This window comes from Talpa europaea (genome assembly GCF_964194135.1).
Source record: "Talpa europaea genome assembly, chromosome: 3".
Taxonomy (NCBI): Eukaryota; Metazoa; Chordata; class Mammalia; order Eulipotyphla; family Talpidae; genus Talpa; species Talpa europaea.
This window is the reverse complement of record NC_140069.1, coordinates 64,924,719-64,949,754: the sequence shown is the minus strand read 5'-3', so window position 1 is coordinate 64,949,754 and position 25,036 is coordinate 64,924,719. Positions and strand designations below refer to the sequence as shown.

Sequence of the window (25,036 nt, the reverse complement as noted above, 5' to 3'; positions counted from 1 at the left end):
AATCTACAATGTAATAATTTCCCCTTCCTTGTTTCCTATGTCATTAAGCAAAAGAAAAGGACAATAGAAATTACCTGATCTTCTATAGGCATTACTAGAATGCCTCCAACTTTTAGTAATATTTTCATGTAATTTTCATGGTCTTTCTGGACTCCAGCTCCACAATAAATTCGATCATATTGATGACTATCAGATGCTATCTGGAGGCAATTACCAACCACAAATGCAGGTTCACAGAACTCAAATCTGCATGGAAAAACAAATATATTCTAATTTATTTAAATAAAAATGTAAAAAAAAATATATAATCCAGTTCTTTGAAATATTTAAGTTATTAACATTTTAAGGATGTCATTATAAAAAATTTGACGTATCTATTTTTTTTTGGCACTCTGACACCTTACTTAAGACTTAAAGCCCAGCATAACCACATGCCCCCAAAATGATATATGATAAAGATGAAAATCACAAGGGTCAACCAAAAATGCAAAAATCTTCATATTCCACGGCCCTTTGCGAAAAAGGTATGATGCCTTACGAAAACTGAAGGGCTCCTGGAGTATTATTCTCAGTTTGTCATTTTTGGTGCACATACAGTGGCAAAACTTTGTAAGGAAAAGGCATCATTCTTGCAGTAACCAAGATTAGGGAGATTTTTCATAAAAGTTTAGCAAAGGTATGTTATAGGATTCAAACAGAGAACAAATGGTTTTTTCTTACTGTTGTTTTGACCCCTGTGATCTTTTTATGCAACCAAAGTGGAGATAAGGCATTTTTATCCAGGCATTTTATCTTGGCAGTTTGTTCCTGGTTACAGTGTTGGTTCATGGATATAGAATTATGCTTTTGCAGACTCTGCTTTTTAATAAGACTCCTAGTTTAGTCCTTGATTCTGACTGACAAAATCTGAAAGTAGTTTCTAACATGTAACATATAATTAAAACTTCAATGCACTAATAAAACATTAAACCTTTTTTAAATGAATGCATGGAGCATGAAACATCCTTTCAGTTTTAAGTTGATTAAAGTTATTATGACCACAGAGTAAAATCAAGAATATTTGTTGGCATGCCATGAAAAACTGACTAAATCAATCATTTTTACTTTGTAAAACATCTGTTCTTTGATAGTTAACAGATTACATATTAAGTTTCCATTAAAATTCACTAAAATACAGACACATTATAATCACTGATAGAAGAGTTTCCCAGAATTAAGCCCTGTCCTCCATTTCTTCTCTTCTTGGTGTAGGGGAATGGGAATGGGGTGGAAAGGGTTGAGGGGGTTGGGATCAAGGTAAGCAAAGAGTATGTACCCTGTACTCTCTTCACACTCCCACAATTCATGCCCCATTATTTGTTTTACTATTATTACCTCCTCATTGTTCACAATTTTTAGGTATCCCCTTCCATTATGATGTTCCCTAATACACAGAATATGTTCAAGCTCTTAAGAATGCCATGCACAACTCTTTATGACTGTACTCTGAAGTTTCCCTTCCAGACTCAATTTTCATGCCTACATTGTAGCTAGACTGAATTATTTGCTTCTAATTGCTTAAAGGAACTTTTACAAAATGTTTCAAAAACCTGTATTTGTATATGCCCCTATTCCTTTGACTGAAATTACCCTTCCTTCTTTTCCTCACTTGGTAAATGCCTATCCCTTAAAAGTACATTTCAAGTTTTAATTAGCTTCACAATGAAACTTTACCCAACTCTGTAGTAGTATCTCATTCCTCCTACTTGTATGGCACACACAAAAGTGTAAAATTTTCTAGGTTGGGGGAGCAGGGGCAAGTGTAATTTCTTTTAGACTCAAGACTATACTACAACCTATTACTGTATATATAGTCAAAATATAATTTCTTGGCTTTAAGTAATTAGTAATTGAGTAATCGCCATTACTGGATCACATGGTTTAATCATTTTATCAAACTCACAGTAAGCTTTCTCCAAAAAAGAAAATAGTATTTTCAATGAATACAAAATCATCATTCTTATAAAAATTCATTTAAAATAATTTATTTAATAATTTAAGTCAGTCATGACCTTCAAGATGAGTGTGAGCAAGGAATTTAAAAATATGAATTATTAAACCTCTTATGCATATTAAATCAACTTAAAAAATAAGCTTATAGTTTTAAAAGTTTCCTACCAATTAAAAATATGCCTTATGAAAGTATTACCTAGGAAAATACCATTAATCAAACTATGATTAAAACCACTTCTTATATTAGTAATATTTTATAACATTCTCATCCCAGCAAAATCAATTAGAAAGATTTAGTGCCCAATTTCAAAATCAAATGTGTGACTCTGGTCAAGTCACCTATACTAGTAATGAGCCTAATTCATTCAGTAAAATACTATTTACTGAGTACCAGTTCTTATGTAAATATTGGAACTAAAACGAAAAAGTCATGTTTACATCAAGATATGAGAAGTATCAAATAACCTCACCAATTAAAGATTAATTTACAAGTATGATAAATGCTCTAATTCTATGAAACTGAAAATGAACACAAATTGAAGAGAGAATCATAGGGAATCAGATAGCGGTTCCCTGAGAAATGACCACCAAGGCTCTAAAAGTGGAGACAATCTAGAGTTACACTGAGATGGTAGACACTAGCCATACGTAAAATACTGAGTCCTTAAGATCTGATTAATACAAACTGACATGTACAGTAAGGGAAAAAAATTGCAAGGAGTGTAAGAGATACAGTACAAAAAGTTAAATCAATATTTCTCCTAGATTTATGTGTATATGTGTGTATCAACAGTCATATAAACTGAAAATACTAATACCCTGGGGCTACTTATCAGAAGTAAACAGAAACCAGATACTCTGTCCTTAACATAATTTTCCCCTAGAAACATTCTGTTTTTCCTGTTATATGTTAGTATTACTTTCTGAATTTTAATTGGTTTTCCATCGCTTATTACAGTCCTCAAAAAAAATAAATCATACAACCAAATGTTTTGTATTAATTTTATCTACCAACTTTGAATATGAACTCAGATTTGACAAAATATATTTGCTGACCACAAAATTCTCGAGAAAGTTGCCCAGAAATATTCACAGAAAGTTTGCGCTTACGTTACCCGCTGTATCAATATGATGGCTCTTGTTTTACTAATTACTCTAAATAATTGTAATTTTGTGTTACAGAATACAGGATATTTTTCCCCAAAAATATCAGTAAAAGCAAAACTCAAATTTTTAAACAACAAAAAATCTCTGTCTTCAATGAATAAATCACTGTCCTATAACTGAAAGGCGGTTTTTGGGGAGGTGGGTCAGGGACTTTCTAAACGTCTTAAGTGAGCCACCCTTATTCTAAAAAACAACATCTCGTCTCCCTTATAATGGAGAGCAGAACAAAGGATTATTGTCGAGGAAAAATATCTAAATTTATAAATAATATCTACTAATGCAAATGAAACATCTACAAATGCATATAGGATCTTTACAGTTTCATGAAACATATTTATATTAATATCCTTCAGCGGAACACTCAAAGCTTGAAAATAACTTGAGACAGCATTTCAAAAGGACTGAACTATTTCTAGATCTGAAATAGTAAAAAATTCAAGAACATAAGAAAAATTGGAGAATAATATTTTTAATTATTGGCACTAAAACATCCAGAACGTAGAGAATTCATATGCTAAACACATAACCAAAAAGTTGTAATACTGCCAATTTTGTAGTTATTAAAAAAAAAGGTCTACCAGAGAGTCTCTCATCTGGGGATTATCTCTCCTCTGGGATTATTTATTATATTTATAACTATGGCTTGACTTTTTTCATTTATAATACATTAATTTTTCACACTAGTAAACAGAACAACCCTTAGGTTGCATATATTTCGTGTGTGTGTGTGTGTGTGTGTATGTATGTGTAAATGGGTAATAGCAAGTTGTAATAGAGGACTTAAAGGTGAGCTTTTAGTACTTCTCACTAGGTATAGTTGAGAATCTGATTTGGTTATTTTGTATACACCTAGTTTATCAAGTGTCACAGAATGCTCTGTCATTAAAATTTCAGACAATTATTCCAAGGGAATAAGGGATTTCAAGGATACAAGAATCTGATTTGGTTATTTTGTATACTATTTTTATAATAGCATTTCATATAAATAACCATACCAATGCTACAGCTAATGTTTTGAGAAGTCTATAATTAAAATTTTTCAGGCAAAAAAGTTTAAGATATCATCATATCCATATGATATCATGCTCATATCATACCTATGAAGAATTAAATGACTGATTTAAGACATAGATGATAGCTAACCATGTTAGCAGAGTAAATTACAACTCCTATTAATTTTTCCAATGTAGAGAAGAAAATCAGACAGTTTCCCCCTTAGGCTTACACTAACATCTGAAAGGGACATCTTACCTAAGTTTCCACAGACTTCTATAGGCAAAGGACATGTTTTAAATCATAAACAGGATTATTACATAATATGGAAGACTACAGCAATAAACTAACCAGAAGTTTTCAGTTTACTACAAAATAGTACTACATTATTTATATATTTACACATAAAACCTTCTACCTTTTCACATCAACCACACACTAAATGAAACCTGAGGGAGGAAAGAACATAAAACAGTAAGAGGTCTACCAAAATTTATTTCCTATGTGGTTATAATTTTACTTGTAAAAGTATGGTTCACATGTTCTTCCCCTAGCTTTTATACTTGATTTAGGAAATTTCACTAAAAGTTCATGTCAGTTAGTAAAATGGTAAGTAAACATTATTCTTTGAAGAATATTTCCAAAATAAAATTTTCCATTTAGAGATGACTCACACTGCTAAATTGCATTGTACTCCCAACAATAAATTGTGCAATGAAAATTATTTGTCGGAAAATGTAGAGCACATGTGTCTGCATTTAGAACTTGAACACTTGCCCAAAATAACACCAGGATTCTAATCACTTACCTTAGTAGTGGTTTCCTTTGCTTGTGCATGTTGGAATATCTTCATCTTTAGATGGACAGATGATTTCCTTCACAGCAGGGACCTTGCCAACTTGCCCATATAATTCTTTTGATAAGCTGCTAGGAGATCAGGGTGACCTAGCCTTGCCCTGCAGCTTCCCTCTTAGACGGATAGTCTAGGTCTAGGAGCTGACTGAGAGTAGAAAAAACAACATTCCCCTTCAATACACTGTTGAGGTGGGGGCTGACAATTTGCACACCTAGTTTATCAAGTGTCACAGGATGCTGTCATTGAAATTTCAGACAATTATTCCAATGGAATAAGGGATTTCAAGGACACAAGAAAGAATCCTACCTTGTTCTCATACTCATCCAAAACCACCTGCCAAGTGAATCACAGAAACTTCTTTTTCTTAAAACACTTTGTCAAAATACACATTTTGAGTTTTCAGAGCTATAACTACTTTATTAAAACAAAGACAAAACTTCCACGCTTTCCAACGGGAGGAAAACAATTTGTAGCTCCAAAATGCGACACCATTTAAAACTTTTATAAGTGATACTTAGGGTATTGAATTTTTAAATTAAAAGACTTTACCAAGAGTTTTCCCTCCCAAATGCATCAAACTCATGTCAGAATAAATAACAAAATCAAAGCCGAGTGTTAAGAGTGATTTTTTTTTTCATTGAATGAAGCTTTAGAAAAATTTATAGGTTGAATAATCACTAAACATTTTATACAAGTTGTACCAGGTATGTTATACATAGAGCCTTCTTCTTGAATAATAACTTCTAATGCTGCGTTTGAAGCCATGTACATTTTACCCATGCCATTTCTAACTGATGCTAAATAACTGACAGCTTGATGATCTTTAAGCACTTATCTTCCACCATTTTAATGTTTGTCATGATAAAAAAAATTGTTTCAAACTTAAAACTGTTGTAAGACTGCCATGTGAATTTTATTCAAATATTATGTCAAAATATTCAAATCATCTGGTAAGTATTCTGAAGTAATGTTGACTAAATATTTACATATAGTAAAAATACTTCAAATATTCCATATGAAGATGAAGCAGAACTGCCTTCTACTGATAAAACTGATAGAATATAGAAGCATTCGAGTCTTCCAATGCAAATAAAATCATGTGAGAAATGAACCTGTAACTGAAAATAAAATTAGGCCATAAATCAATAAAATATTCTAAAATGCTAAAGACTATACTACCTCTGAATTTAAAACTTACACCTCAATTAAATTTGAGGAAAACACTAATCAACCCATTCATCCCTGCTTCCAACAGTTATTCACACCATAAGTGAGTATCATTAATGAACACAGTAGGTATGCTCTGTAGTAAGAATGCTATAGTGTATATAACCACTTTAAGGGCACTCTTCAATTCTAAACTGAATGAAAAAAATGAATTAAAGCACGGGGCCTCCCCAGTGGCGCAGCGGTTGAACGCTGGGTTGCGAAGATGCCTGCGGCCTCTGCGGAGCCGGTTCGATCCCTGGCTGCTCCCCAGCTGCTCCCTGGCTGCTCCCCAGCCACCAGAGGAGGATCCCACATGGCGCGCAGACCTCTCCTGCTGCCCGCTGCTCCCCTCAGCAGTGTACTTCCGTCCTTCTGCCTGCTCTGCTCCCCACTCTGGCTCTGGTGAATTCTCTCACCCTCCCGCGCTTCTGACTGTACCCAGTGCTTGTATAAACAAACAAATAAATAAATAATGCATGCTTCTTTTAAAAAAAATGAATTAAAAAAGCGCTACTTCAATTTCTGTACTGGGGCAGTGTTGCGAGGTTGTATTTCATTGTTAACAGCTTATTGCTGAGAAGAAATATTAGAATAAATTAGTGTTTACACAGCCACAGTTAAATCAGAACTAAATAAAAAGACCAGTCTAGCTCAGATTATAATTTCTCTAATTGTCAGCTTTTCCATCTGGGAAATGAGGACACCAAAATCACCTCTAGAAATAAGGATAAAGTACTTTAAATGGTAAATAGTACTGAAAGAATAGATACTGGGTGCTATCTTTTTAAATCTGTTTTCAATACTTCTATCATGACTCATCTATACAAACTATACAGAAACAATGGTCCTCTGTTCAAACAGAATGAAAATCTTCAATGAATTAGACTATGTTGTACTTATCTGGTTACTGATATTAAAGTATTTCCACAATCAGTTGCTGTATCCTTGGAGGAGAGGGGAAACAGGATCTATTGACCTATTTTCTTTTTTTTTTTTTTTAAATGTCTATTTTATTTTATTTTTTTTTTTTTTTTAGTAGAGGCATGTTTATTTATTTATTTGTTTGTTTGTTTGTTTTGCTTGTTTATACATGCACTGGGTACAGTCAGAAGCACGTGAGGGTGAGAGAACTCACCAGAGCCAGAGCGGGGAGCAGAGCAGCCAGAAGGACCGAAGTACACTGCTGAGGGGAGCAGCGGGCGGCAGGAGAGGTATTGACCTATTTTCTTAAAAGAAAATGGAACACTCCAAAGCATGCATCCTAGGGAGTCAACTACATCCACATGCATATTATACAAACACATAAATGTAGCTATAAACAAACACTATACCAATTACCAAGTCATTTTCAAAGTATTTATAAGGTAAAGGTCTACAATTCAGGTTCCTTTACTGACTTACTCTTCCACAAGTAACTACAGCTGAAGAGATTGTTTTGCTTACTGTCCCTCCATGAACATTAGCTTTTATCACTCGACATTCCCCAACCCTCTTCTTCAGGAAAGCCAGACCCCTAGGGGCATTTATGACCTAGGCCCAAAACAACTGTCTAGATCAGCATGAACTAGAAGACATCTGAAGAGTATGTGTGAAGAATAGAAACTATATGGGCCTCCCCGGTGGCGCAGCAGTTGAGCGCTGGGTTGCGAAGCTGCCTGCAGCCTCTGCAGCGCTGGTTCGATCCCCGGCTGCTCCCCGGCCACCAGAGGAGGGTCCCACATGGCGCGCAGACTTCTCCTGCCACCCGCTGCTCCCCTCAGCAGTGTACTTCGGTCCTTCTGCCTGCTCTGCTCCCTGCTCTGGCTCTGGTGAATTCTCTCACCCTCCCACGCTTCTGACTGTACCCAGGGCTTGTATGCATGTATGTATCAATCAATCAATCAATAAATAAATCTTAAAAAAAAAAAAAGAATAGAAACTATGGAAAACAGGCCAAGTCCAGCCTGCTGCTTGTTTTTTTTAAAAGCAAGTGTTCCTATAACACTAGCACCTATGTCTATCTTCTATGGAGGGTCTAGGGCTGCTTTGCACTACAATGGCAGGTTGAAGAGTTGAACAAAGACCATTTAGCATAGGAAACCTAAAATATTTACTATCTGGCCATTAGTGATAAAATTTGTATGTGTTTTACCAAACCCTGGATATCAAATGTCAGTTTTATAAGGAAATTTCTGTGAATTAAAAAATACCATAGGTATCAAAGGAACAAGTCATATGAGAACTGCCCTTTCCATCCCATCTCCTAGTGCAGTAAATTCAAAGTGGCCTCTCCAATTTAGTTCATTTGCTGACATAGGACTAACTCATGGCAAGCTTAAAGGTATCAATATATGCAATTATATTAAGGGTACTTTTTTTTTAAAAGAAGGAATACTATCTTCAAGACTCAGGAACCAGGCTTGCTTTGTGCACATCCAAAAACACACATTTCTTAAAAGGTCATTTTATATATTCTAGTGTTAATTAATTTATGGGCTTTTTCCCCCATTTATTTGGAAGTTTACTATAACTGCCAACAGACATAAAGAAACATTGAAGGACATTTAAATCTTAAGTGATGTAACAATGCTTCTGAAAAAGGAACTGATAAAAAGATCCAAATCTACAGACTGGAAGGGTATTAGGTTTTAGCTATCTATACTTTCTGTGTTACACATAATCAAGGATAATCTGGTACTAAAGAATACATAGTAGGGATTTTCCTAAATTTACATTTTGTTAAGTAATATAAACTGATGACCTGTAAACAATTATATTTAATGTTAGTAAAACTAGGAAATGGGATTCTTAAAATCACTTTCTACAGCAAGCTTTTTAAATTTAAAAATTTAAAATAAACATCTGCAAACATCTAGATTACAGTACAATTAAAACCATATGACAGTTAAAAAAACTAGTATCTTTATAATTTCTCACCAAAACCAAATCATACAAAGAAAACAAAAAGAATCCACTGACTTACTCATTAAATTTGACTAACTTCTCAACTCTCTTTGCAAAATGAAACATTTCCACAGTGTCTACTATACTTTGTATGCAAAATACTTTCACAATCTGAAATACATAACTAATATTTCACAATGCTACTTGAAAACCAAGTTAGATAACATTTCTAAAACTGCCTCATTTTTTTCAGTCTAGTTTATTAATGTATCAATTTGTTTTCAAAATAAATTGCAACACTCAACAACTTTATATGTATTATAAAGTTTGATTATTTCAACAAAAATAACAATGCCACTAGGTATTTTACAGAAACATTCAGATCAATCATATCACTATATTTTATAACTCATCATTATATGAATAATCATATTACATAGTAGTAACAAAGTAAAACTCAAAAAACACAAGCCAAGAAAATTTGATCTTCACACAAAAACATCCCAACAATTATCATTTAAATTTTACTAACACATTTTTTTTTAAAATTGGGGTCAGAATGGGGGGGCTGCAATTGTATGGGGAATATAAAAATAAAATTTATTATTAAAAATAAATAAATAAATAAATAAATTTTACTAACACAGTAATGCTTTAAATTACATATTTTACTGTTTCCAGGGCCATACCCATTTGTCAGCAATAAACTTGAGCTCCGAAGACACTTGTATAAAGGTGCTTCAGTGATTCAACATTCTTCCTTGAGTTTGTTCTGCTCAATTAATGAACCAAAGTGGAATTATATGTGTTCATGTATTAATACATGAAATATATTACTACCTAATATACAAGACTTTACAATAGGCCTTAAATATTTGCTTTATTAATTACTTTTATATTTTCTTAGTTCAAATGCACTCAAAAGGTACTGCGCTTTATACACTGAATTTCAACATCAAAACAAATACTTAAAACAGTATGAACTCAATAAATTCAACAAAATTTTAGTGCTAATAAACAATATAAAAATATTTATGTCTACATCTTAAGCACTTACCATACTAATTTAAGGCAAGAAAAGGATGAAGATATGAAAGGATGTTAAAACTGAATCCAATTTCTGATAAAAATAACTGGTTACAAATTTTTATTTCAGTCAAACAATGTTGTTCTTGGAAATATAATATGAACCAACACAGTAAGCACTTGAAAAATGATTCAAATTATGAATTAAATGTTACTTATAAAGAAAAGCATAAAAAAGATTCTGTCCGCAAACTGATACAGAAACTCAAGTGGTCTGCTCAAATCCATTGAATTATAGAATCAAATTAAGACCTGAGCATTTCCCAACTCATCCAAGCTTGCCTGAGGTTTTTAAAAAACAGTTACAATTATACCTAAGACACAAGACCCCCTTCCCACTGTAACACTGAGGATTTTGCTGAAGCATATCAGAGGATACACACAAACTTTGCAATGGCAAGGAAGAATGGATGAGAAGGGCAGGGAAGGAGGACAAGCAGCAGAGTATAAGGAAAAAGGAAAATACAGACCAGCAGACATTCACAGGTTCTGTGTCCCTTATGGTGACATAACCCGAGTTTACATTCTCTAGATAAAAAGCCCTCAACTCTGGTCCAGACTCCCCCCAGATTTCTCACCTCTATGGTCATGGCCAGGGTCTGGAGGTGAGTGAGGAAGGCCTACTCCCAATAAGCCAACAATGGCATTTATACTATAACTCTGTTACATAGAGTCTCTGGTTTTAGTTTGCAGTTCCTGTCTTTTTTAAGGCTCTTTCTCTTTGAAAATGACTAGTTGAGATATATAAATGCCCTCCAAATTTTATATAATTTCATAGAGCTACTGGACATTAGCATAAGCCCTTGTACTCTACAGTATTATCAGTGCTGAATTTTACACTATGCACCAGTCTACCCTGCCACCCAGAGGGCCAAAGCCTGTGAAGTGTTTCTTCTCCAGGAAAGTATGAGTTCAAAATAATTTCTAAAATGCAACCCCTACCACAAGATATACAATTTATTTCTATGATAATTTCTTCTAAATATATTAATCATTTTTAAGAAAGTATTTTATATACTAAAAGGTTAGACTACAATAAAGAGGGCAAAACTGTAAAATTACTATCCCAAAGGCATAAAACCAGTTCAAGAAAAGTATTCCAATGCCAAGCATCTTCATAGATTTCTTCAAAAAAGATACTTGCTTGTTTAATGAATATAACACCCTGCTAAAAAAAAGACAGCAGCATAAACTTCAGCAGTAAGTTATTTTTTATTATAGACCGATGTACAAAATTAAAATATAGAATAATTTCCCTAACTAGATTTTCTCTCGTTTTATGCCATATTGACTTTTGCTGTATTCAACTGAGGAATTCAGAATCAATAAACTAAATGTATTAAGGAACAGACAGTGTCAAACATACCTATTTATCAAGTGCTTTCAAACCAAAACTATAGATATGAATACTTACTTATCAAAGCTATCACTATTTTTGATGAAGCTCTCCAGCTTTTCCTTGGCATATTCCACCACATCTGAATGAAGCTCAATCCCATGATTTATTCCAAAAGGACCTGCAATTGTAGCAGCAGCATTTTTATAAAAAATATTAAAAAGATCATTACAGAGCTCTTTTAATTTCTGCTCATTTATCATAAGAGCACTTAAAGAAGACTTGAACTACATGGAGATCTATTAGCCCAAATTAAAAAGGTGAATGGATCCTATTCATATTTAATTGGGGGAAAAAAAAAAAAAATAAGTTCTACAGTTCTGAGTAACTTATCTGAAAAGACATCACCACAAAATTAATATTTCTATATAAAGATGGTTTTTTACTATAAATTCACCTCTGTTAAAAATTTAGCAATCCTAAAATGCCCCAAGACCATGGGTTCACATATATATTATAAATGTCTCATGGCACCCCACCACTACTCCCCAGGAAGTGTTAAATCCTTTGAGGGCCAAGGCCACAAACATTCTGCGCCTCTTGGGTCCCCACTGTGTAGCAGAACTTGGTCCTCAGGCACATCCTGAAGAGCTTTTACTCTTCTATTCCAACGACAACACACTTCTTACTCAGTATTTAACACACAGCCAAGGATGTGTGCCATTCCAGAAATCGGGAGTGAGTTTTCTCAGACCTACAACAATCTTGGGATGGCTCCTCTCCCCACCCTGGTGGTGGTTCACTGAGACTATGGACAGGATTTCAATTTCCTAAGGCTACTGTGCATGCTGCCTGACCCACGACGTGAAAGTAACAATCTAAATCTAGTTATACTTCAAGTTTCTGAACATTTTCCACTCTATTTATTTGCTGTTTTTGAGATTGGTCTCTTAGTAAGTATACATTTATTTTCTATGTCTCACATCTACTTAAATTTCTATATCTTGCACATATCTTAGGAACTACTTAGCCTACTACTGAACATCATTAAAAATACTGTATCAGAGTTCTACCAAACTCCACAGTCATGAATTATCATATTTAAATGTTCAGAGGACAATCAAAAAGTGGCTTGTAATCTAGAAATGCCTAAACTATAAAAATTAAACCAAAATATTAGGTACTTTCTCCATCACTGCATTTAATGTTATTAAAAAAATTCTAGTCACAAAGTATATTCAGACAAAAAGATTTAAAAAAAAAGTACTTGATGCATCTAATTTCAACAGATAGAACTAGCTTTCTTTATAGTGACCTTATACCTTTTAAAATAATTTGTTTTGACTGCTACAATCTTAAATGTTTCTGTCATTTTTTGTTTCCATTAGCCTTCATCTAAAAAACTGGAATATCCCTCCAAGATCATTTCAAGACTCATAATTCCTTATTACCACAAACTGACTAAAACTAAATTTTTCCCCAAAAAATAAACAAAAGTGCAAAAAAAAAAAAAATATTTGAAAAGCACAGTGATGTCATCTTCTGATTTAGTACTAAAAGTTAGTATTTTGAAAACTTTAATTTTCATAAAGAAACAAAATGTCAGGAAAAAATATTCCTCAATTTAGAAACTTTAAGACTACAATTATTTTATATTACATTCACAGTAAGGAAAATAGTTATAGGAAATGAATCTAACTTTCACTAAATATTGTTATTAAATATTGTTCATTAAAACATAAGACTTTGTCATCTTCATTTTTCATTAAGAATCTAGTTATACTAATTAACTATTTATTATGAAAAAACAAAACTAGGGCTACATGGACAAGACATCAATAAAAAAAGTTAACATTGCTAGAATTTGAAGTTTTCTATTAGGCCAAATGCAGAAGCATAATGAGAGGTGTTAAGAACCTAGAAATCAAGGTTTCTTGGCCAAAAGAGACAACACAGGCTGTTTGTCACTTAAAGACATCATTGTTTTTTCTTTCCTTTTACTTGCTTTCTGCTTATTCTCTAAAGCAAAGTGACTTTTAGAAATAAGCTTTACAATTGAAGAAAAAATCTTAAGAATGTTATATAACTTGTTTTTCCTATAACCTTGACACAAAATGACAATTTCATTAGCGTAAAAGATTTTTTGAACAGTTATCATTAACGCATACGTAGAATATACTACACATTAATTTCTAGTATAAAATATCACAACTTTAGAGATGGAATTGCTCAATTTTAAAATTACATGGATACTTTATGACTACTTAATATACTGAATATTAAATAACACTGAAAATAATCAATTAAAAAGAAAAATACATTAAAAAAGGCAGAAGTTAAACAGCAAAGTCACCAATATCTCAATATTTATTTAGAATGTGGTATACAATTAGAATACATCAAATGTAAAATAAAAATATAGTGCAATGCTGTTTATTACAACTCAGTTACATCTGTATTAAATGCAAAAAAATTAAAACAGAAAACTGAAAAAGCATACATAGTTGCTTCCAAGGATAGGAACCAAAGTCCAGGGTGGAAAGGAGATATTTTCATCATTACACCCTATTGTCTGAAACATGATTTAACCACATGCCTGTATTTTTTTTTCAATTAAAAATGGACTAATCAAAGAGATAGTGTAAGATTTTCAAATAAACTGAAAAACGTGACTGTGTGTATGTACAAACACACACGGGGCTGTGAGAAATGTACAAGCTGTCAATGGATAAATGTAACAATATTCAAAAGAATGTGCTAACACCATCAAGCATAAAATTATTTTTGCATTCAATAGATTCCAATATTATTTTGTATTTGCAACTGATTTTTCTAAAACATTCAACAGTTGACTATTTTAATAGCTAAATATTAAAGAAAAAATAGAAGCATACACAGATGTTTAAGATAGTTAATAGAAAAACCTAGGTATCCTATATTAGAAATTACTTATAAGACTGACAATAGTCAAATTAGTAAGAGTACTAACAAGTAAATAAAATCTGAATATAATAGACTGTTTTTCTGATGTAGTAGTTGGATCTAGTTTATATATACTGTATACCAGGTAGTCAATAATCCAAGTTTATAAATGAAAGTCAATAATTATTAGTTAACTGTCAATTAACTATCAATGCAGTTATGTTTTTTTATTTGTACCTATGTTAACACCATGTAATTTCCAACACTGTAGCTTTTCTCCCTCCCCTCTCTGAAATCCTTAAATTGTTCACATGTAATATACAAGATAGAAGCCTACTTGAGCAAGGCCAGGGAAATCTGAGATTCACATGACATCTTGAAGTTCTCAGTACCTTCAGTGTTTTGTGTAAAGCTATTTTATAAAATACAAGCCCAAGCAAAAGGTAAGTAATAACACACAACAAGACTAGCTCTAAAGGTGAACTAATTTGAGATCCATCATTTCAGTTGAGGATTTTGAGATCTAAACACTTGTGGAGTGGTGAGAAAGATTTAAACTCAGATGTCTTTCCAATCCTCCTCCTAATAGGTGTATCATGAGACCAATTATTTACCATTTGAAGCCTTTCCTCGATATAAAAAATGGGCCCTGAGAAACATGCAATTTGTCAAAGTGCTTCACACACAGCTAAGTACAAGATGGGTAGGTATTCTTAACAATTACAATGTACCCTCTCTTTATATACAAGTGGTTAGTTGTAGACTATGAACTTCAAGTGGTTCTCAACTCTGTGTATCAGAGTAACCTGGGAAGTTTTTAAAGTTCTTAATTCATTTTAATTAAAAATTTAATTCAACTGAAACTGTAAATGTCTGGATCCCATACCAGACATGTATCTCAAGATGTCCAGGCTCTAAAGGGAAACCTAACATGCATTTGGGGTCTAACACACTAGCCATACTTTCCTAATTACCACAAAGCCCAACTGAAACGACTGCTAAAATGTCTTTGGACTATCCAAATTTCTGTTTCCATTGGTAAAGTGATATTGAGAGTTAGTTACTGAAATAAAAGCATTTTGCATAAAACTTAATAGTTACCACAAGAGGGAGCAGGGGAATCGGTTACTTAGTTTCTATGAAACTATTATGAAGTTCTTAATAAGAACTACAATATACATGCAAAAACATCATTCAGTAAGTTACAATATTACTAATGTCAGTCATACAAAATAAGGTTTCTCGCACACTGCAGAGGTGGCAGCGAGAGAGGGATCAGCAGGAGGGAGGGAGGAGCACAGGGGACTGAGGTGATGGTGCATGGGTGCATTGGTGAAGGAAACTCTATGGGGACTACACCTGAGGGGGTGGGGGGAAGCAAATATTGCTTAAAAATGAACAATGATGTAAAAAATTAAAAAATAATAAAAAACAGTGAAAAAAAATATTACTAAAATCCTAAAAAATAAAAAATAAAATAAAATAAACAAAATAAGGTGTCTAGGAATATTTATATGTAACTACGAGAACTCAAAAGACAGTAAAAGATAAAAAGGAGACAAAAATAGATTTCATTCTTTCTGGTGAATATCCCAAAGTATAATGTAGAGGATTAAAATAGTACAACGATAGACTAAGAGAGGAGGAGAAAAACGAATCAGCAAACGATCCAGTTATTATTAACTGGATACTAAAACAAATGATCTAATTGACACTTATAATTTATTCATCCTCTTACATCACACTAAAATAAGTACACTATAGGAAGACAGACACATTCAAACTTCTACTGAATCTTACCATGTTAATCACTCTCAAGCTAGCTGGATATATAAGACTAGACTTTTTCTTTAGGTTTAGGATGGGCCTCATACAGCAAATACTGAAATTTGCTAGAAAGGTCCAGTTCCCATCCCTTGGATTTTTCTGTTTATGGGTATTAAATATTTGTTAATATAAGCTAAATCTTAGAAATATGTAACATGAAATTTCAAAGCATTGGCTTAAAAAGAATTACAGAGAACAGACCCAAGGCCCCATTTAAACTACACGTCTAAAAGGTCAAAATATGAAATACGGATCTAACAGTAAGATTATTTATATATTTTCACCCACGGTGATAATATTCAAATCTATTATGTTCAGAGCAACTTATGACTATCTTACACCTACTCTGGAACATCAAAAAAGGCAGCTTAAAATTTCTACCAACGCAAAAAAGTAAAAGAAAAAAGGTCTTCAACTGAGAATTAATGTTAATTTGTAGTTTCAGATCTTGATCCAAAATCTTTTTAATGCAATAATTTCACCTTAAGTCATTTTTACCAGTTCTTTCACTTCGTTTTTCTGAAGCACCTGTAGCTACTCTGGGACTAGTGTGATCAACTCACATAATATTTACTGAACTAAATGAAGAAAACAGTCCATAAAATTGACACAATGCTTCTGCTAGTTCAGAAATGACATGCATAACATCAAAGTAGGGGCTATGTCTTAAGCACTCTTGTATCCTAAGCAGCTGGCAAGTGTCAAATATAATGTAGACTTTTAATAAAAATAATAAAGTATATTAATGTAGAAGTGGTCCATTTAAAAGGTTACAACTGAGACTAAAGCAGATGATGTATACAAAGCATATAATGTAGACTTTTAATAAAAATAATAAAGTATATTAATGTAGAAGTGGTCCATTTAAAAGGTTATAACTGAGACTAAAGCAGATGATGTATACAAAGCATAAAATGTTTTTATTTTTCATGTTTTGATAAAAAATGGCATAAAATCATAAATACATGCCAAATCTACTTTATTATTATTACCATGGATAAGGCATTCCTCAGAGGCAAATCTTACAATAAGTGCATTCCAATTAAAATAATTTAGTTGTTTGATATAATCTAGAATGCAAGCATTTTCTTTATGTACCTACGAAAATTCTAACTTCATCTGTCAACCCTATGAACATCATGTATTATGCAAAAATCTCTCCAGCTCCATAAAGTTATTATTCAGTGAGGAGACAACTAGAGAAAATGGAGGTGAGAGGAGAGAAGAATCTTTTTAAGAATAACTTAATTCTTTTAGATTTTTTGACCCTATTAATACATTATGTATTCTGCAAAATATAATTAAACAGAAGAGAAACTTCTGTTCCAGTGTCTGCCTTGAGTAGCTAAGCTGAAAAAAATCCTTTCACCAAGATGGGAAACATGACTTGTAGACAATAGGGGGGAAAAAAAAGAGTAACTTGAATACACGTTGAACTTTTGGAAATCTATGCACACAGAAGGAAAAAAAAAAAACATGCAGTAAGCATTGCATATTTGAACATCCAGTTTATTAACACAGCTCAGAAGATTAAGAATGTTCAGAGCTCAGCAGACATAAAAAGGATAGAGAATTTATTTACAATAGCAACATAGTTATTTGAAATCCAAGGGAATCTTGGGAGGCCAAGGTGGATGGACTCACCCTGCAGGAGTCACACCCAAAGAGAATGTAAAGATAGCTTCCAAAAGAGACCAAGATCTCCAGCAGTTCTGCCAACTCAAGTAAACTTACAGCTCTAATTAGACATTCAGTCTAACATTCAACTTAATCTAGGGTATACTGTGTGAGAGAAAGATAATTCTGTAGGTGCCAGGTCCTAAACTGGAAGAGAGATTTCACAAATTATGTGACATAAATTCAGAAAACTTCAGTAATTTCCTGAAATAGTTGATTTTCATTATTTGTGGGCGTTTATGCTCTACTAAGTCCAAAATACTTAATTAGCAAATACCAAAGCATTGCTACCCTAGTATTTACTAGGGTAAATACTACAAACACACGTGTGTACACGTAACTAACTTAAACAGAGCATAATCTTAAATCCTAAATACTCATCCTCGTAGAGTCTATTTTACTTATAAAAAAGGAAATGAGCATCAGAAGTGTTAAGTGATTTGCCTGAAGCCATCCCACTAACATATCCCCCAGAGCTGGAGTTTCATACATTGCCCTGCTTCTTCACTCTCCATTCTCTGGCCATCTCTGCGAGATCGCTGAAACAATGAAGCATTTAGTCATTTTCCTTTCCAGCTGGTAACATACTTATCAGGTAACTTATTTTGATTGCTCCTTTGTGCATATATGCAAACGACCTCAAAATATTGATGTGAGTTACTAATTATCTTAGTAAGTAGGCAAATTTGCAAATGTATGGATCAACTATTTTTGGTACATGGATAATCCACTTTGGACAAGAGCTACTCTCAAAGGTAAAAACTCAAAAATGCTCAGAGAACCACCTAAGACTTTTTACACCAGAAAGAATTATTTCACAGCTCTTAAGAATGAGGCACTATAACCAGAAGAAACTTCTATTAAAACTGTGTAAAATTTCTGAAACCTATACTTTCATAATATTTGAAAATTTTATTAGTTATCTGCTATCCTGTAACAGCTAGCAGTTAACATCCATAAACAAGACCACATGTGTTTTGATTTCAGACAGTAGTAGCAATGAAGGAAATGTTGATAGTAATGTCTTCTACCACACAATCAGAAGTGACGGGAAAAAAAAAAACCACCTTAAGAAACAAGAGCGATGGCGACTCAATACAGGGTATGTGTGTAGAAAAAGATGCACAGAAGCCTAAGTAGGACTAAGAAGTAACAGTTTAAACTGTTACTTTACTGATTAGCTTTACTGATTTCAGAAAATGTGATTAGCCTTAATGAAATTTTTTCAACACTTGAATACAGATTTGCTCAGAGCCCAAAATAAAATACATACTACGAACAGTCTTTACAATTCCTAAAAAGCAAACAAAACCTCTCCCACCCCAACCATCCTTCCAAAAAATAGGACAGAGGGAAGAGGAAAACACAGCTTAATGCAGAAAACAAATCAACCTGAAAAAAAGCTAGAAATAAGCATAATGTGTTAAATTTTACCAAAAGAAGTGAGGGAAAAGGAAGATAATCAGTCTAGTTCTCCAGAATTCCTTGACCTTAAGTGAGTTTTCTAAGAGCATGAAAAAAAAAAAAAGTAAAGCAATTATGCCTTCTAATAAAGGGCTTGTATCCCATCCCATCAACAATTTATTCAAAAATAGGGACAAGACATGAAGAGATAATTCATCAAAGATACAGGAATGACTAAAAAGCACAGGAATATTTATCTTCCATATCATTAGAGAAAGGCAAGTTTTTAACTTTTCATGATTTTATCGTAAACCACTTTATACCCACTCAAATGTCTATTAAATAAGTGACCATGTGGATAAATGCAAGCCTCATAAATTATAGTTGTGCTAACTACATAAAAGTAGTACAGCCACTTTAGAGAAGTTTGTCAATTTCTTGAAAAGTTAAATGCACACACAGATGAGCCAATTCCACTCACAGAAATTAAAATGTATGTCCATACAAAAATGTATACATGAATGTTCATAGCAGCATATTCATAATGGCCAAAAAGTAGTAACCCAAATGTCCATGAAGTGGAAAATGGATAAAATATAGCATATCCATAGAATGGAGTTATCATTCAGCTATAAAAAGGACGAACCTACTAATTCATGCTGTTATGAACGAAACATCAAACTTAATGGTAAGTAAAGAAACCACAAAGATCATGTATGGCATGATTCCATTTTTATGAAATACACAGAAAAAGTAAATCTAGGACAAAAAGTAGCTAAGTGGTTGCTAGGGATGGAGTGAGGAAGGGGACTGGACACACCTAGGCATAAGGGACTCTTTCTGGGGATTATGGTATTGTTTGCACAACTTTTTCAAATTTACTAATAGTTACAATGGTGAACTTTATGGTATATAAATTATCTCAGGCTTGGGGAGGGGAGGTTATATGAAAAACAGGTACTGAGGTGAAAGGCAGTCTATAGGGCTGCGAAGAAAGAATACAGAGTGTCTAACCATGATTGCAACAAATAGTTGGCAGCAGGTTTTCTGTATGTAAACACTCTAGTCAAATTGTTCCACCTTTAGGATAGAAAGAAGTACTAAGGTAGTCACATACATCCAAGTCTAGCAATCCAGTCTCTCCACAGATTTAACTCAACTATTAACTTTTGACCTATTGGATTATCTTGACTTCATGGTTGTGATTTGGAAGCCTCTTTTCATGGACCCTAACTTTCAGTGGGATTCCCTAGGAATAACACAGTACCGAAAGGAGACTCAATTAAGTACCAGATTCTTTGTGAAAATCTTTAGTTTGAAGACACTTAAGAAATGAAAGTGACGAGAATTTTTCAATTTGAAACTAAGCAAATTGTCTAAATCAGGCATATTAGGAGTAGAAATGACCCACTCCCCATGTCTGGGGGGGTAAAAACGCATTTCTAGAATAAGTAATTGCTTCAAGTATACTTTAATCACAAGAAATTTCTTGAAGGTAAACCTAACATCCTCTTATTGAACAACAAACCGAAGACCTCTCCATGGGTATTTCTGAAGTAGGAATGAAAATTCCTCAAGAGGAATCTTCTGCTCTACATTCTGAACTACAGATCCCCTGGCCTTGGCACAGGTTCCTCAAGACCATGAGGACTGTGCACGTCCTCAGATGAAAACCACTACCTGTCGTGAGAACTGTCCTCTCCACCTTGTGACTGGGAGAGAAACATGGCTGATGTCATCATGCTATACTTATTAAAAAGGAGGTGACTTTTGTTAATACTGTCACTGTGAAGCAATGGAGTGAAATCTGACTCTCCACATTGTCATAGGTAGCAAATAAGCACTCTGCTTCATAGGTAGCAAATAAGCATCCTTCTTCAGATCTGTCAAAGGTTTTTATGGATGCACCCTCCACCCTACCCACCTTAATTTAAACACTTATGAAACACAAACCAAGAAAGGAAGCAGGGTGGGGGGAAAAAGATTAAGCCTCCCTGGAAGCTGTACAAAACCAAGATTTATTACCTATAATTAGCTTTACAGAATGCTCTACCATTTCTTCTTTAAAATGTTTCCATTTATCTTTCTCATCAAATGAGTATGTCATATCAAAAGAAAAGAACTGTATCTTGGTAAGGACTGTATGGGATCAAAAAAATAAAATAAAATAATCCTGGAACAGCGTCCAATAACCATGATCAGACATTTAATTAGAGATCCAGGACTCCCTGGGGGCTCTGTAAGAGGAGGAAAATACCCAGTGCACTATAGATCATTTACACAGGGTATCCCCACACTGCCCTCTGGTATGATTAGAGGTCAGCCTACAAATGCATCTAGCCAAGGAATATAATCTCTTGGAGGCTACAGCTAAGGAATGGCGTTCAAGAGGGCTACATCACTGCTACCAAGGTTGCTAATTATGACAATCTCCCCCACCCCTGAACTCCTAGCAAGACTGTCCTCCCTAAGAAGGAAGCAGGTGACAGGGTCAGGAAAACAGGCACTCTGAGGCTGACTAAGATCCTATGGCCCGGACTCCAGCAAACAGTTGCCAAAACTAGTCAAGAAATGCACTGCCTGAAGAAAGGCAACTATCATTTTTTGAAAAGCAGGTCTCCTTACTACCTCCCACTGAGTTCCTTTGATTTGGACACTGGCTCAAACACTAGAGAGTCCTTCTTCAAAGAGGGCCTAATGACAGAAGTGATAGATGTCTGGGTTCCAACCTACAGAAAAATCCGTGGCTCAGGAATGTAGTTAACACCAAATTTAAATGTAAGCTGATAAATTTCTTGGCAAAACTCAATTAACTTGCTACCATTTTTGAGGCTCTATTGTAGAAAAAAAGGGATCTATTAATTTCTTAATGAAACAGACTGCACATCCCATGAGAAAATAAAGTAACATGCCAGTGTATAAGAAAAAAGGAACTTCAGACCTGAAAACTTCGTAAAAATCTTAAAACATGACCACATAATTTACTGTCCAACCTGGGACACTTTAGGAAGTAACAGGTCATTGATACTGACGCTAGGACAAGTGAGATACACCAAGACTGTCCCAGGACACTGGGACAGAGGGAGCCTCCGGAGCACAGACATTCTAAATTCTTCAATGTGTCCGTTATCACTTGAGAGTAGATATCAAACCAACACAATTCATCCGGTAACTTGCACATACAGCTCATTACACTATCACACTAGATGAGACTACTGATTTTCATCCATCTTTCCAACGTTATGTCTCCAAACTCAAGGGCAAGAATCTCTCTGCAGGCATTACTGCTCTATCTCAAGGTTTACCACACACTAATATTCAGTAAATACAGTAAATATGTGGCTTAGTAAACTCAGTTATTCATTCTCCATCCAACTCATAACGTCTTATAGCAGATTTTGATTCATCCATGTTTTTTCTAGCCACATTCCGTATTTCCCAGTTGTTACTTCTAGCTATATGACTTTAAAGCCATATATTTATTTAACCTCTCTGTGCCTCAGTTTACTCACCAACATGAAAATCACAGCAGTATATACTCCACCATATACACAGGATTATCAGGAACATTAAGTGAGTTATTGGATATAAAGTACTTAAATAATGCCTGCCCTCCTAGTATGCACTCAGCAATCTTCAGGCTGGAGATCTACCTTCTTTTTGATCGCTGCTATATACTCACACCAGGAAGGAATAACGCCTGGCAAAATACACACTCTAAGTGTGCTAAAAGCTCAATGACATACAATTCTCTCATCTGTGTTTTTCTCCAGTACCCTGCGGTATCCTACCAGTCCTCTGCCCGAAGCACTATATCCCACACACGTCTCCCTAACGAAAACATGGTATTTTTTTTGAGACTCGAATAATTATCAAATTCACTATGCCAGCTGTTAGAACTTTTCCCTTAAAGGAGATGAAATGACACTCCTCACTTTCCTGCATACCGGCTGTTCAATTTTAAAAAGAGACAATGATTGGGCATTGGAAATGGGTACAGGAGCCTTTTAAGTCTAGGGCTAAAAGCAAAAGCTAATTGTCCAGGGCAGGGCTGGGAACAGAAAATGATTACTACTTCTTAAGAAAGGAAGATAACTACTTTAAGTATATACATTCAAACATACACTGTACACAAAGTTTCAAACCCTGTAATCATAAACAGTAATACAAACTCAGCTTACTTTTTAAAGTATAGTTTCACAAAATCAAAATTACCTAAAATTAAGCCCACCATTGTACTTAAATATCCGGTTCCACTTCCCAGGTTAAGAAAAGACAATCCTGGTTGAAGTTTCAATGCTTCCATAACTTCAGAATAAATGCAAGGTGCTGACAAGTGTATGTTCCCATGTTTCCAGGCTAAGTCTTTGTAAGCATTGTCTCGGTAGCCTTCCAAATAGTAATCTCCACGATCAATTGCTCTGAAGGCTTGTTCCACTCTTTCAGTGCGGATATACTGAGCTTCTTTTAAATTATCAATTAAGTCATCGTTATCTTCCCCAGCACTCACAGCTCCTCCCATGATAGTATTCAAATCAAATCATAAATTTTAAAATGTAATAAAATTAGCAGAAATGGCTTCCAATAATGTTGTGTGGTTTATTTTCCTTTTATTATTGCACTTGATTTCCAAAAATAAATTAATCCTGAAAAGGAAGAATAAAAATAAACAGGTTTAAATTAATGCCCAAAAGGAAAATAATTTCAGCTTATTAAATATATAATAGTCATTAGAACTATTCTTTATGAAGGACATACTCAGCTCCAGAAATAGCATTAAATTCCTTAAATGCCTTATTCCTGTAACAACCACAAAAGCTGGCTTCAGTATGAGCTTATATGTACAAATGAAAAATCCGAAATACAGAAAAGTTAAATCACTTCATGCTGTGAGGCCATAGTAGCCACTAGTCACATGCGGCTACCTAGACCTAAGCCAACTCAAATGAATTAAGTAAAACAAAAACAAACTTTTAGACTATAAGACCAAATTATTAGACTAGAAGGGAAGAGCATAAACCAGCTAACAGGATACAAATGTATGGAGAAGGAAGGATTTAGACATTTAGTGGTGAACTTAACATAGTATCTGCAGATGGTACTTATGATGACATCTTCCTGAAAACTATATATTGTTATAAACCAATGCTACTTCAATAAAACATTTTAAATATATGTAATTCAAAATTCAGCTAATCACAGTAGTCACATTTGAAGTGCTTTTAAGTTATATGTGGCCAGCAGCTGCCATAATGCACACCAATGCTGCCACAGAAAGCAACACTGCCAGGACACAGTTGTTCTGATTCCAGAAACCAAGGTCTTAATCATTCAACCATGTGGCCTACTTTAGAGAACAATTAAGTCTAGCTTAATATGCATAAATTTTCTAATTTAAAATCTCTGAATTTAAATCCACTAACAATTATAAAATGCACACATAAATTCAAAATGTTTACACAAAGAACACGAAAACATTAATTCAAAAGGATACCTGCATCCCTATGTTTATTGCAGCACTATTTATACAACAGCTAAGATATGGAAACAACCCAAATGCCCAAAAATAGGTCAATGATCAAGAAAATGTGGTATATATACACAATGGAATACTATTCAGCAATCAAAAAGATAAACTCATGCCATTTGCAGCAACATGAATGGAGCTAGAAGGAATTAATGCT

General features: G+C 34.0%; 1 protein-coding gene across 1 annotated transcript in view; it reads right to left on the bottom strand.

Annotated features, from left to right (window-relative positions):
- The window catches only part of PCMTD1 (protein-L-isoaspartate (D-aspartate) O-methyltransferase domain containing 1), a gene marked incomplete at both ends in the record, with an annotated part of 37,824 nt that extends 13,950 nt beyond the window's left edge, over nt 1–23,874 (bottom strand). The window contains 3 exons of the mRNA XM_084229660.1: nt 75–246; nt 11,601–11,703; nt 23,568–23,874. Coding sequence (XP_084085786.1) covers nt 75–246; nt 11,601–11,703; nt 23,568–23,874 — 582 coding nt within the window. The remainder of the gene's footprint in view (nt 1–74; nt 247–11,600; nt 11,704–23,567) is intronic.
- Between the last annotated feature and the right edge of the window lie 1,162 nt (nt 23,875–25,036).